Source organism: Balaenoptera ricei, chromosome 16 (genome assembly GCF_028023285.1).
Source record: "Balaenoptera ricei isolate mBalRic1 chromosome 16, mBalRic1.hap2, whole genome shotgun sequence".
NCBI classification, from domain to species: Eukaryota; Metazoa; Chordata; class Mammalia; order Artiodactyla; family Balaenopteridae; genus Balaenoptera; species Balaenoptera ricei.
In genome coordinates, this window is record NC_082654.1 from 48,530,378 (window position 1) to 48,544,089 (window position 13,712).

Sequence of the window (13,712 nt, forward strand, 5' to 3'; positions counted from 1 at the left end):
CAGACCTTGCCCTCAGCCCAGCCCAGTGAGGGCTGGAGCCACCTGGCTGGTCTTGGCCAGCACATGGGAGTCAGGCCACCTGCAGAAGCCCTTCTTGGAAGGCAGGGCATGGATTAGGTGACATGTGGCCCCTCAGTGATGCCAGATGTGGCAGGCAGTATTTGGGGACAAAGATGTCCCCCAAGAGCCTCATCCCTGGTTATCCCATCATATACTAACCTAGGTGCTGCTTGAAGGGCTTGAAATTATTTTTCATTCCAGATGAAATTAAGGTTGCAAATCAGTGGACCTTAAAATAGGGAGATTACCCTGGATTATTTGGTGGGTCCAATTCCCATGAAGCCTTAGCAGCAGAAGAGGAAGGCAGAAGAGTTGGTGGGAGAGATTCAATGGAAGAGGGAGGCAGAGGGGAGATGAGGGGGAGGGAAGATGAGGCAGAAGCAGCTCAGAGAGACCTGTAGTGTGAGAAGGCTACTGCAGCTGGCCTTGAAGATGCAGGAAGAGAGCCACAGGCAAGGGATGTGGGTGGCCTCTAGAAGCGGAGAACGACCCCTGGCTGACAGCCAGCCAAGAACAGGGAACTCAGTCCTACGGAAGCATGGAACTGAATTCTGCCAACACCTGAATGAGCTTGGAAATGGATTCATCCCCAGAGCCTCTAGAAAGAAATGCAGCCCTGCCAACACCTCGGTTTCAGCCCTGTGAGACTCTAAGCAGAGAACCAGCTGGGCCATGTTGTGCTCAGACTTCTGAGATAATAAATGTGCGCTGCTTTAAGTCACCAAGGTTTTGGTAATTTGTTACGGCAGCAATATAAAATTAAGACACCAAATAAAACCAAAGCATTGCCACTGCTCTCTTCTTATCAAAATGATGAAAAGAGCCAATATGGAGACAATATATAATCCAGTATTTCCTTACCCTAATCAGGAAAGTAGGAAGGGATGGCTGGGGTTTGGTTTTAATCTGTTTAATATGCATCCATCATATCAGGATTTCTCACCTTGACACTATAGACATTTGGGACTGAATAATTATTTTCTGCTCTTCTGAGCATTGTAGGATGTGAAGCAGCATCCCTGGCCTCTGCCCCCTAGATGCCAGAAGCAACCCCTCTCCACCACATCATGACAACTAAAAATGTCTCCAGACATTGGCAAATGTCTGTCCCCAGGGGCGGGGGGTGGGGGGGGGGGTAAAGCTGCCCCCTGCTGAGAATCACTGCTTTATATGATCCTTTGAGGGCATAAGGCAAAGAAAAGTTTTAAGAGTAAGAAAGCATTGATCTCTTAGCTGTTTCCAATTGACTAGGCATTTACTAAATATCCATTTACCTATATGAACATATATGATATGTTCAAACTGTTACCAGCTGTTAGTACTCAGCAGCTGGATATTGTGGCTATGTATACACCCATATATAAATATATATGTATATGTTACATATGTATGTTTTATATCCATTTTTTAAACTTTCACACAGTAGACTACACTACTTCCATAATCAAAATAAAATGAACGTGAATATAATCAATCTTCATTCATCGGCGTTTACTGACAGGCTTCTCCAGGCATGCCTGAGGTTAGGCACCTGGGGGTCCCTCCATCAAGGAGCATCAGTAGAGTGAGAGAGGCAGACAGGTGAAGTGGGGAAGGTTAGCCTGTATGTCAGGAGCAAGGGTAGGTGGAGATGCAGCGGGCAGTAGAGACAGGGATGAGGGAGAGACCAACTCTCCAGGTTTCAGACTGGGGACCAGGCAAGATGGGCTTTGGAGAGTCAGCTGCTAGGAGTCTAGCGTGCAGAGCACCACAGATAGACAAACCAGCATGAGCAAAGGCACGGTGGTGAGGTGTGATAGGGACTTGCAAATGTGCTCTCTGGCTGAAAGCTGTGGGTTCAGCATGTATAAGGACCTTGTTGTTCCAGGATTGTTTTGATTGAACTGCTACCCAAATCTGAAAGCAGCTAAACAACTTGGCAGAAGTTCTGAAGTCATCCATTTGGCCAATGCACTTCAAGCCAGCCCTTTTACCCAAACCCTGGAAGGAGTCAATCCCAGTCTGACACCCTGCAGGAGTCTCTGCAAGGAATCTGCCCCTGGAAAGGACATGCTTCAGTTTCTGCACATTGCTCACGCCCATCACAAGCTCTCTGAGCTTGTCACTTGCTCCTGGATATCCAGGCTGCTTACTCGGTGGCCCGTAGTTCAGCTCCACTCTCCTCCACCCTGCAGCCAGACTAGCCCTCAGCTCTCATGCATTCGTCTCCAGGTAGCCCCTGCATGTCTTGCCAGCCCCGCCCTGCCTGCTCCTCTGTTTTGCTGGGGCATCTTCTTCACTTACATCCCATACAGAAGAGTTGAGGGAAGAGACAGATGGAAGTCTACCCAGCCCTTAAACCACTCAACCTTTGGAAAGGGAAGAGAATTAGTCTTTAATGAGCCACCTCATGCGTGCTGGGTGCTATGCTAGTCACTTTGCTTCCATTATCCCGTTTAAGCCTTATGAGAATTTTGTGAAATGGTTGCCATGCACTCCATATTAAAGATGAGAATAACTGAGGCTCACGAAGGTTAGGTAGCAGGCCATTTAATATGTGGCCAAGTTGGGATTTTTAGCTCAGGTCTGTTTTACTTTAAGACATGTGCTTCATCTTCCATACTTTCTTAGACTTGTATAAGAGGGCCCTTCCCTGTTCCTGTACTTCAGGGGGACCCCCTGACCCTCTTCCAGGTATACCCAGGGGACATGCATGCACACCAAGAGCCTGGGCTCCCACAACCCAGCTCCAGGCATCCCCAACAATGGATTTCCCTGTTAACTGGCCCAGCCTGCCTCCTGGCTGTGCATACTGTATCTCCAGGTCCACCCTTCCGAGGGCTGAAGGTGCTACAAGTGTGCTTCCTCTAGGCCTCAGTGGCGGCCAAGGGGAGCTGGTTTCAAGGTGAGGAGTGTGGGGACAGCTGGGACATATGGGTCACGTGTCCAAACACATCCACCAGGGCCCCTCACTCAGGCATGGGATGGATCCCTCAAGTGGTCAGGCTGTGAGCAGGGGGCCAAGGTGCTGAATTACAAGAAGGTCAAGAATTCTAAATTTGAAACTGGCCCCCTAGGTTATTATAAAGGTCACTATAGGACATTAGAACATATTTCATTTAACAGTTTATTCACTTGATTTATATCTTCTAAACATTTTGATGCAAGATGTGTGGGCATTTGCACCCTTGCTCTGGGCCCATAAATTTAGGAGCATGCCGTCGTTTTTGCTTATTGATTTTTTTATGGTGAATGGAGATATCACCTCCCATGTGAGTGCAGAAAGCTTAGTTCTCTCATGTCTGACAGTGTTTAAAGAATAATCATGATGGGCTGTGTTACCTTTTCATGATCAAGAAGCTCTTGTAAAATGACTTGTCTTTCCCGACACAGTTCCAAGAAATCTTCAGAGTGCAGGCTTTCATGTAAGGCGGGGAAGAAGGTCAGCTGGGTGCAGTCTACTGCCTCATCTCTCTCGCTCTCAGCTTCCTTTGGTGTCAGTTCATCTGCAGCAGCAAAAAGGGACATACAGTTTGTGCATGAGCCACTTGGAGTCACGAGGGACGGTGCACAGCCTGGGCCCAAGTCCCTGGGAGGATCTGCAAGGTTTCAGGGCAGCCGTGAATGATGTGGATCCCAGCGTGTCCCTCACTGTTTCTGAAAGTGGACACACCCCTCTGACCCTATCATGTGGAACACACCTGCAGGTTGATTCACTCTGGAAGATGTACCCGGGCCTGCCTGCTCTGCAACTCTCCAGTGACCAGGGGGGATGTTTCAAATTCACCTTCATTAATCAGTAAAGCAATTTCCTAGAGGGTCCCAGAGGGTCACCGAAGATTTGCTTTTTCTGAACTTCACTTGATTCACTCTTGTTGTTTTTTTTTTTGGCCGCACCACGCGGCATGCCGGGATCTTAGTTCCCCGAGCAGGGATCAAACCCATGCCCCCTGCAGTGGAAGTGCAGAGTCTTAACCTCTGGACCGCCAGGGAGGTCCCCTCTTCACTCTTTTAAGAGTGGGGTTTTTTTCCTAATTATGGAAATACTATTTTCTTAATGTAAAAAACTTGGAAAACCCATGAAATTGTGAGAAATTAAAAATTATGAGAAATAAAACAAGTATCACCCACGCACCCAGAGAGAGTGCTAATAACAACAGCTCCTGTTTAGTGAGCACTTTCTCTGTGCTGGATACTTTAAATGTGCTGGACATTTTTCATCCAGTCCTACCTAGCTTGTAGATTCCATTCCATCCTCACTTTACAAATGAAGAAATTGACAAAGGCTAATTATTTTGCTCAAGGTCATACGGCTACTAAGAACTAGAGGCCGAATCTGAACCAAGTCCCTCTGAGTCCAGAGGCTGATCTTTTCACCTCTAGGCTGCTTGTCCTCCCTGGCCACAATTTGGTTTAACTCTGACATCTTTTTTGTACACACATGTATATGTACACACATAACGTAATTTCTGACATGGTAAGAATTATACTGAATTTATAGTGTTTCTTTTCTAACTTTTTTGCTCAAGATTACACCATGAGCACTTTCCATTAAAAGTTCTTAGAAAGCAACTTAAGTGGCTGTAATAATCTAGTGTGTGACTATTCCATAATCACCCAACTCACCTCCTATTTTTTAGAGATACAACTAGTTTCTATTTCTACACTACCAAAATCCACTGTGCTGCAATCATTTGTGTGTACATCTAGACTTATTTCCAAAGGATGCACTCCTGTGCATGTGCATTTGGGTGCGAGCTAAGTACATACCTGTGTGGATCTCTAGATTTTTCTCCTCCACCCTGTCCTGGGTGTCCACCTGCGCGGGGCAGCACATGGCTGCAAGGTCAGGGTGCTACTGGCCACTTTCTTTGTGGCAAGATGCTCATCTCTTTGACCTCCTCCCCACCTGGGAACCTCACACCTGGATGAATGTAAGTGCCTGCTGCTCACAGCAACATCCATCAGAGGCTTTCCCTCAGGCAGAGAAAACACTGTGTAGATATAGGCACCCAGGAAGGCATGGTGAAGAATCACAGCCCTTTCTTCTCCTCTGACTGAGCTCCCTACTGGGAGTTGGGGGTCCATGCTGGAAACATGGAGGAGGCCTGGGATCATAGGTGACCAGAGGCCCTGCATATAGGGGACAAGGGGACTTAGCAGCCCATGGCCCTAGTCCACATAAAATCAAACACCTGCTTTCTACCACTGTACCCTCTGCAGCCACCCATTTTGAGAGGGAGAGCAGGCAGATTCTCCTTCTGATCTTAGGGTTATGGGGCTTGGGATGGAAAGAAGAGAAGCCAAAATATGAGTGTTACACTGTAATCCCAAGTCCCAAGTGGGACCCCCAAATCAACCTGGGATCAGAGCTCAAGATCCTCATTTCTGGGCTTTGTTACTGCAGACTGACAAGATAGCAAGCTCCACGCAAAATCCGGTGCTAAGCCACTAAATGAAACAAGTCTGATCAGCTCTAGGAAGTTGTCACTTGGTTAAGGATATGATATAAGCTGCAGCCTAGGATACAGTGAAACTCACAGACAGAGAGTGTTTGAAGCAAAAGGTAGAGTCTTTGGTAGAAACACAAAATCTGAAATATAGTGTATGTGTCTGTGTGTGTGTTTGGTATGTATTTGATGCGTTAGGGCCAAAATGACCTCTGAAAATAAACTAGATTTTTAGCATATCAACTCAACCAAATTCCTCCATGGGTATTACACAAAGGGTAAGCATAAACATCAACGATTCAAAGTGCTTTTTTAAATTGGAGAAATAATAATGACCATTATGGGCTTCCCTGGTGGCGCAGTGGTTGAGAATCTGCCTGCTAATGCAGGGGACACGGGTTCGAGCCCTGGTCTGGGAAGATCCCACATGCCACGGAGCAGCTGGACCCGTGAGCCACAACTACTGAGCCTGCGCGTCTGGAGCCTGTGCCCCGCAACGGGAGGGGCCGCGATAGTGAAAAGGCCCGCGCACCGCAATGAAGAGCGGTCCCCGCACCGCGATGAAGAGTGGCCCCCGCTTGCCGCAACTAGAGAAAGCCCTCGCACGAACCGAAGACCCAAACACAAACAAAAATAAATAAATAAATAATAAAGTAGCTATTAAAAAAAAAAAAAAATCATCCCCTTGAAAAATAGTCTTTAAAAAAAAAAAAAAAAAAAAAAAAAAAAAAAATAATGACCATTATATCTGTCATCTTCACAATCAGAGAATTCAGTGTTAAGTATTAAATATTTATCCCATCCAATTTTGCTCTAAAATATTTTCCTATTTTCCGCCTAGGTGTTTTGGGTCACATACTGAACATGTATTAGTATTTCGGGGGGCACTTTTAAGGTTTCCCTCATATAGCAAATTGACAAGATAGTTTCCCTGAAAAAAATTCTTATTGTTGCAACCTAAATACAAAATTCTTCCGCCAGTGGAGTGTTCAGGTCTGGAATGGGTCCCTCTTCATTCTGGAGAGCAGAGTAATGAAAGGCCTTGCACTCCCTACTCTAGACTTGCAGCATTTTCTTCCTACAATATATTAACTTCATATCTTTAAGGAGATGTTAAATAAAACCAAGAATTGGTTTAACTGTTAAATAAAAATACAGATAAATTGAATACCTTGGTTTTCATCATTTAATTGAGAAATATCACCATTTCTGTCCTGACTTTCCTGAAATAAAACCAGAGAAAAGAGAAATTAAATCCTGGATACCTATGGGCCCCACCCCCCATTACATAGATTCACAAACACATACACACACATGCATATGGCTCCTTCAAATCACTCATACACTGAAGACTCAAAGGCAAGGGGAGCAAAATGCCAAATCCTAAAGGACCACAATAAAATGCAAGTATTAATGTTCTTGAGTCAAAGGGGAAAAAACCCACAATCTTCCATTAAGTAGGATTTACAGTAATTACCAAAGATTATGTCAAAGGGGAGTAGAGAGTATCCTGGCTGTCTGTGGTATGGGCCACCCTGGAGAGGGGACCAGGGACAGGGTCTGGGGCTGGACAGCCCAAGAGACCAGGGACTAGGTTCCATAGCCAGCATTTGGCCTTGACATCAGCACCATGCGCAGGCTTATTTTTCCTGCCTCCATTTCCTAAGAAATGTATTGAGGGAAAAATACTATATATCACCAGATGTTTATAGACAATACACTAAAAACTAAAATGTCTACTGAATAAATGAAATATAATTTTTTCATTAGGTTTTATAAAGGATTTAATGTGGGTAAAAGATTCTGAGGTTACAGACTAGAGAATAAGCCCAACATTGTAACTCAGGATGAATGCAGAAGGAAATGTCTTGTGTTCCAGGGTTTGGAAAGGCTGCTTTTTAGAATATCTTAAATCAGAATTGTTCAATGAGGACATGAAATGCTATTAACAGATTTTTCTATATCTACTACCAAGCCAAGGATGGTTCTTCATCATTTAAAAGGCAAAAATGTAAGTTTGACCAGAGAGTCCAAGCTTCATTACAGCAAACACCTGGGGACCGTCCAGATTCCGTTGCCTGGGAATCCAGTGCAGCTTCAGTGTCATTTGGACTAAGTGGGTCACTGGCTCAAGCTTGCAGAAATAGCTGAGTTCAAGATATTTCCATCGTAAGACTTGATACGGGATTTGCTTGCACAGTAATGCCCATAGAAGGGCTGGTTATGACTGCTCTATGACACATAACTTGTACAAGCAGACAGTGCCCATCACGTGGCTCTTTTCAAACGCTGGCATCCAGACCATTCTAACGGACTTCTATGGATGTCAGCGTGGTGCTGGGTCAGTGGTGTATATATGAACCACTCACTCACTTATTTTTTTCATTCATTCAGCCTGTATTTATAGCATCCCTTCTATGTACCTGGGGAGTTAGTGATTCTTTCCTTCTGTTAAACAGCACCAAGAATGCATTACAGCACTCCTACAGTTAACTGCACGCATTATCTCTCCTACCTGTCCATGCCAAAGTACTCCTGATGGAAACAACATCAGATGGAAAAGCTAAGGAGACACCTCCCTACACACTGCCCGTCTGGAAGCATCCTGTCTTGTTGCATCTAATTCTTACCTTGAGCCTTTCTCGACTCAGGGCCTCCAGTGGAGACAAGCGTCTGATACGTTTCCTCATGCGAGCTGGTCCTTCTCTCCAGTCCAGTTCCCACCGGGAGCAGGGCGTGGCTTCTGCCATCTGACGCCACAAGCCCAGCTCCCCAAAAAGCTGCTCCTGGATCCTGGCCCAGGCGTTGGCTGCCTTGATTTTGCCACATCTCCGCCTCTGGGAAGCAGAAGTACAGCGTCACCTCTGGACACATTTCCTCACCAGCCTGGCCCCAAACCTCCTGGGGTGAACAGACCAAACCCCCCATAATTGCCTGAGGAAAATCACCCCTATAGGCAGCCCCAAGCACCTTCAGGGTGTGTAGTGTACTCTCTGAAGCTAGGACCAGGCCAGGAGAAGAAATCAGTTTTTCAGCTTTGAGACCATTGAATTCAGCTTCGAGGAGGAAAAAACCCTCTGCCCTTTGGCCTGCAGAGCCTCGTGACTGCTGGGTGCTGTGCAGAAAGTAACAGGTCCCAAAGGTCCCCATACTGTTCATCAGAGGATTGGACAGCTATTTGGTAGAATGGACACAGAACCTCACCACAGCCCCTACCCTTCAAAATGGACAGGGAATTTTACCATGGCCCCTACCCTTCAAAATGATGCTGAAAGCCCTCCTTCCGGTGTCTGGACTGGAAGTGTGGTGAGAATATTCAAAGAAGCTAAAACCTTTGATGTTAATGAAAATAATCCTAATATCTATGAAATCCTCATTGTTTGCATACATAGCACTTGACTGTTATATCTTCTGCTAGAGTATAACTCAAACCTTTTACAAAATACATCGACACCCCTAAATTGCTTTTGTATGCCACACTGAAGTTTCCTACATCATCTCTCAAGGTAACATTTCAATTCAGTTTGGACAGCAGAATCAACTTTGTCTGCAGGGTGAACTCTTCCAACTATTCAAATATTTGATGGTATGTGCCCTACATTTTAATTTTAATTTTTCAGAAAACTGAAAGGTGAAAGTGTTAATGACAAGAAGCACAGACCTCACAAACGTAACATAAAGCGAAAAGAAACTCATTGTCATGTATGAGGCTGAGCCTCTCACCTGCTCTATCTCATTTCCTCTACACAATGACACCATAAGTGAGTCTTGGAACTTGTAAGTACTTTCTATTATCCTCATGAAGGAACCAAGTCTAGGAGAGGAGAAGTGACTTCCCCAAGGACCAACCGGTGACCAAGCTAAGACTGAAACCCAGCCTGTCTAATTCCAGAGCCTTCACTTCAGCCTGCGTGCTTGATTCTTTTCCTAAGGCCCTGGTATCATTTCATTAAGTCTTGATTTCTGCCAGTATTACTTCAAAGACTGGCAGACTTAGATCTAGACCATTTTGAATGGGAAAATCGTTCTCAGAACTTGAAAATTCTCACAAAAACATGACATACGGTATAGTTCTAAGTACATGGTCTTTTGGTGTCCGATGAACCTGGGCTGTCACGATGTTTCTGCTTTTCACTAGCAGTTTAATCTGAAGGAGACTTAGCATCCTCATCAGTCAAATTCTGTTAGTAATATTACCACAATAATAATACCATGGGTTTATGTAAGGATCAAATGAGACAATATTTTCAAGAGTTTAATACGGTGCCTTACCCAACTTAAGCAGTTAGTATTATTATTGTGAATAAAGCAAATTCTATTTCAAAACAAGATTATTTTGTTTCTCCACAGATTTTAAATTCATATCCTAAATAGTTATAGCATTTTACAAGTACTCTAATTGTTTAATAAAAAACTCCAGAAAAATAATGACTATCCAAAGCCTTTTATAAGGGATTTGGTTATATGAAATGAACACTTGTTTGGGGAAAATATTTCAGCTCCTAGGAGATTGCTGCTGCATTTGTAATTCCATATTGAGCTTCACAGAGGATGAACAATCCCAAGCTATTGGGTTGTTCATCCGGGGTTTCAAATTAGTCTTTTAAGAGCATCCCTTCCACCCTAAGGCTTCACCTATGCAACCTGGAGGTTCACGGCTGCCTGAGTCTTCATCACAGGGCAAATGTGTTGTCTGAATATCTGCAGCTAGACAGATGTGTGTCAGTGATAGGATCCCTCATTCATGCCTCAGAGATGAATGATTGTTTAGTCCATGATGGAAGGCTGTATGTGGTCCCAAGACAAAGGACATGAGATGACTAAATAAGCAAAAGTCCTGAGTTCCTGAACCTGCAAGGTGTTCTGTAATGCCCATGCTTCTGCACAAGGTAAGGTCCGCATTCAGTTCAAACCTCGAGTGGGCCAAATGCCACACCAGACACAGGGGCAGGGATGCTGGTGTATTAGAGGCAGCTATGATTCTCAGCCGAATAGAAACTCTTGGGTAGCATCACTGAGACTTTCCTCTTGGCAACCAGACCTTCCCTAATTTCAGTTCCCGGTGCTGGGGTGCAGCTGACCCCAGCCCTGGCTTCAGTGGGTAATGAATGGTTGTAGGATGGACTAGTGAGCATCATTCTCTGGGACTGGAACTGGTGGCCTCTAGAGCCCGTATAGAGCAGACTGCCGACAGGTGGATGTGTACACGTTCAAGGCTGCCCACATTGCGCTGGCCAACCTTATGTGCATCAGGAAAAGGCACCTGATGTATCTGCATTGAGGCATACACAGCCTACAGGCAGGCCTCTCAGCAATGAGACAGTCCCTTTGTGCAAGTTAGATAATTTCCCACCCTTTATATGAGCCCTGCTTGGTTCCAGGATGTATAGACTGGGGAGCAGAGCATGAGTTCACTCCAGCCTCAAAAGCTCTCTCCTCCATGTGCCTTGTTGCCTCAAACATATTAGTAATCTCATACACTTGTGTGTTTATGTTTGCGTGAACATGTGTTTGTGTGTGTGTGTGTGTGTGTGAAAAAGAGAGAAAGAAAAGAGAGAGAGGGAGAGAGGAGGCAGATTCCTTAAAGCAGAGTTTGAATACCTGGATCCAGCTCTTCTTGAAGTGTGATCTTCTCCTGGATTTTTCAAAATATTTCATGTGTTGCCTAAGCCAGTTTGAGTTGAGTTTCTGATAGTTACATCTGAAAGAGCTGTTACCAAAATGTAATGGATATATAGAGACTGAGCAAGAAATGGAAACAGCCTGTTGGCCCCCAGACAGCCGAAAAGAGAGGGGACAGGGCAGTGTCCCTCACACACTAAAAGAAAGGCCATTTCTGGGGTGGAAGGCATCTTGCATAGAACTTTAAGCAGTAAAAATTGTAATTTTTAAAAAAATATAGACAAAATGAGGCACGTCTGTAAGGTATGATGAGGACTCAGTATAAGAACAGATGGCCTGGGTATATCACAGAGCAGAGCCAGAGCAGCCGGACCACAGAGAAGAGAACAAATGTAACTGGAAATGGCAAAGGGGCATCTGGGCAGGGCCAGAGCAGAGGCACCTGTTTTCGTCGGCACTTCTGGAGTGATGAGAAATTGGGGAGATTAAATATCAGAATTGCACGATTTGCTGGTGATGGGATGATGAGGTATACAGATGATGCTTGGGTTAGCCTCCAGGGCACTGGGTGACGCTATCTTGTCATGCTGTGAGCACCTGCATCTCCAGTGACCTCTCAGGTGTAAGTAAAATGCCCAGTTGGAAAAGCCTTACGCAACCTGTTACTGAGAGCCGTGTGGGCGGGGGCCCTTGAACCTCATTATCTCCACCCTCTTGGAAGGACCTCATGGAGTGTAATGAGGAGAAGCTGTCCTTGAAGAACATGGCATATTTCACAAGGCTGATTTCTTTCCAGAACTTGGACTTGACTTCTCTGGAAGTGGAGTGGGGCCTTCGTCGGGACAGTCTACTACCCCTTAAAAGAAAGCCGGGTGAACACTCCAGACCCCATTATCTCTGGTAGACGGTGATAACACCTGCATTCTTTTAAACGTCGAAACAATCTGTCTTAAATATTTAAACACTTGGAAAGTATCCTCATGGATTAGCCTCAAAATGCTGATTTTCTCAAAAATACTTCAATCAACAGTAAAACTCTGTACCACTTTCTAAAGTATTCTCTGAGCTCCAGTCAGGCCCGCTGCTGAAAATAAGCCAGACTGATGTTCCAGGAGGCTGGACCCTTGCCTTATGGGCTTAGAGCCTCTGCCGAGGTTCTTCTGTCCTTCCCCATTAACCTTCAGTTTTTCAAATTTCAGCAGAAATCCACCAGTTACCACAGAGCACATTTCTCCTAGCCATGACCAAATCTTCCAGGCTTTTCCAACCATAAGAAAAGAAATGGTCAAACTCTTGACTAGATGCTGATTTGAAAGTTTAGATAAACAACATCCTCTGTCTTGAAATGGAACAAGCGTGATGGGGATATCCCTAAATAAAGGATACAATCCTAAATGATTCATCTTATTTTTCCCCCAATGGCAGCTGAATTTATTAGCCATACTGCTAGTCCTGAATGAAGTTGGTGAATTCAAGTAGTAAGGCACTCACATGCGAGGTCCTGTCCAAGGGGCACAGATAACACACAAATATAAGCCAGCAGGACACCTACCCAGCAGTGCAGTGCACCTACCCCCAAACCGCCTCTCCCACCCCTGCATGTCTAATAAATTGCCCACCTCCTTATGTAGCACAACCTGGGAGGCTGTGTTGCTAGTCTGTATGTTTCTGGGGTGTACGCTGTGCATCTCACAAATCCCTATTCGTGGGGGCATGTTGTGGGCTCCCAAACAAGCACATATGGAGGGAATTGGATCAGGTTACTTCGCTTAAGTTGATCAGAGCCTATTTTGTTTCCCTTGAACTTGGGGACTACTGTTTCACCATTCCTTGACCCCTCACCTTACCCCAGGCACACCCAATGGTTCCTTAAACCCCACTGCTCCTCTCTTTGTAGTAGAACTTCCTAATATTGGCCTTATCACCCTGCTTTAATTTCTTTACTCTTGGTCCCTCTACTGAGTGTTAAGAACCTTCAACCAGAGGAGTATCATTATCATCTCTGCCTTTCCTACACCTAGCAAGGCTTTGGCACAGAGAAATTGTAAAGTAACAATATAATTTGTCAAGTTTTAATTCTATTGTTGTGTTCTATTACTAGCAATCATTTTAGAAAATTTTTGTTAACAACAATAATACCACCTAAAAATCAACTTCTTAGCCATTCATTAACTACATATGGGACATCTATTCCCTGCCAGCCACTGTCTAGGTGTTCCATACTCACTCTTTAATCTTTACAGGTAGGCAGTATTATCCTGTCTTAAAGATGGGAACCCTGAGGCTCAGACTAGTCTCAGTCCTAGGAAGGCGCAGGCCTGAGATTCAAATAGAGATCTCCCTGACATGACAGCCAGTGCTCTTTACCTAGACTGTACAGAAATCACTCCTAGAGAGAGGTTTTCAACATCTAAACCTACCCTCATCAGTGGCAACCCACTGTCCTTAGGAGAACATGCAAAACCCCTAAAGTGGCAGCAAGCCACTCTGCTTGCTCTGGCCCTGCCTCATCTTCATTCACCCTTGTCCCTTCCCAGCTCAGGTCATCCCAGTTACTTCCTCTTCTTCCACTTAACTGATGACATCCAGTGCTTTCCTGAC

At 45.0% G+C, this 13,712-nt stretch overlaps 1 protein-coding gene across 2 annotated transcripts in view; it reads right to left on the bottom strand.

Annotated features, from left to right (window-relative positions):
* The window catches only part of WDFY4 (WDFY family member 4), a 252,587-nt gene that overhangs the window by 90,440 nt on the left and 148,435 nt on the right, over nucleotides 1-13,712 (bottom strand). For both annotated transcript variants that reach the window (XM_059899978.1, XM_059899979.1), the window contains 3 exons: nucleotides 8,120-8,326; nucleotides 6,661-6,712; nucleotides 3,382-3,545 (listed from right to left, as the gene is read on the bottom strand). In XM_059899978.1, coding sequence (XP_059755961.1) covers nucleotides 3,382-3,545; nucleotides 6,661-6,712; nucleotides 8,120-8,326 — 423 coding nt within the window. The remainder of the gene's footprint in view (nucleotides 1-3,381; nucleotides 3,546-6,660; nucleotides 6,713-8,119; nucleotides 8,327-13,712) is intronic.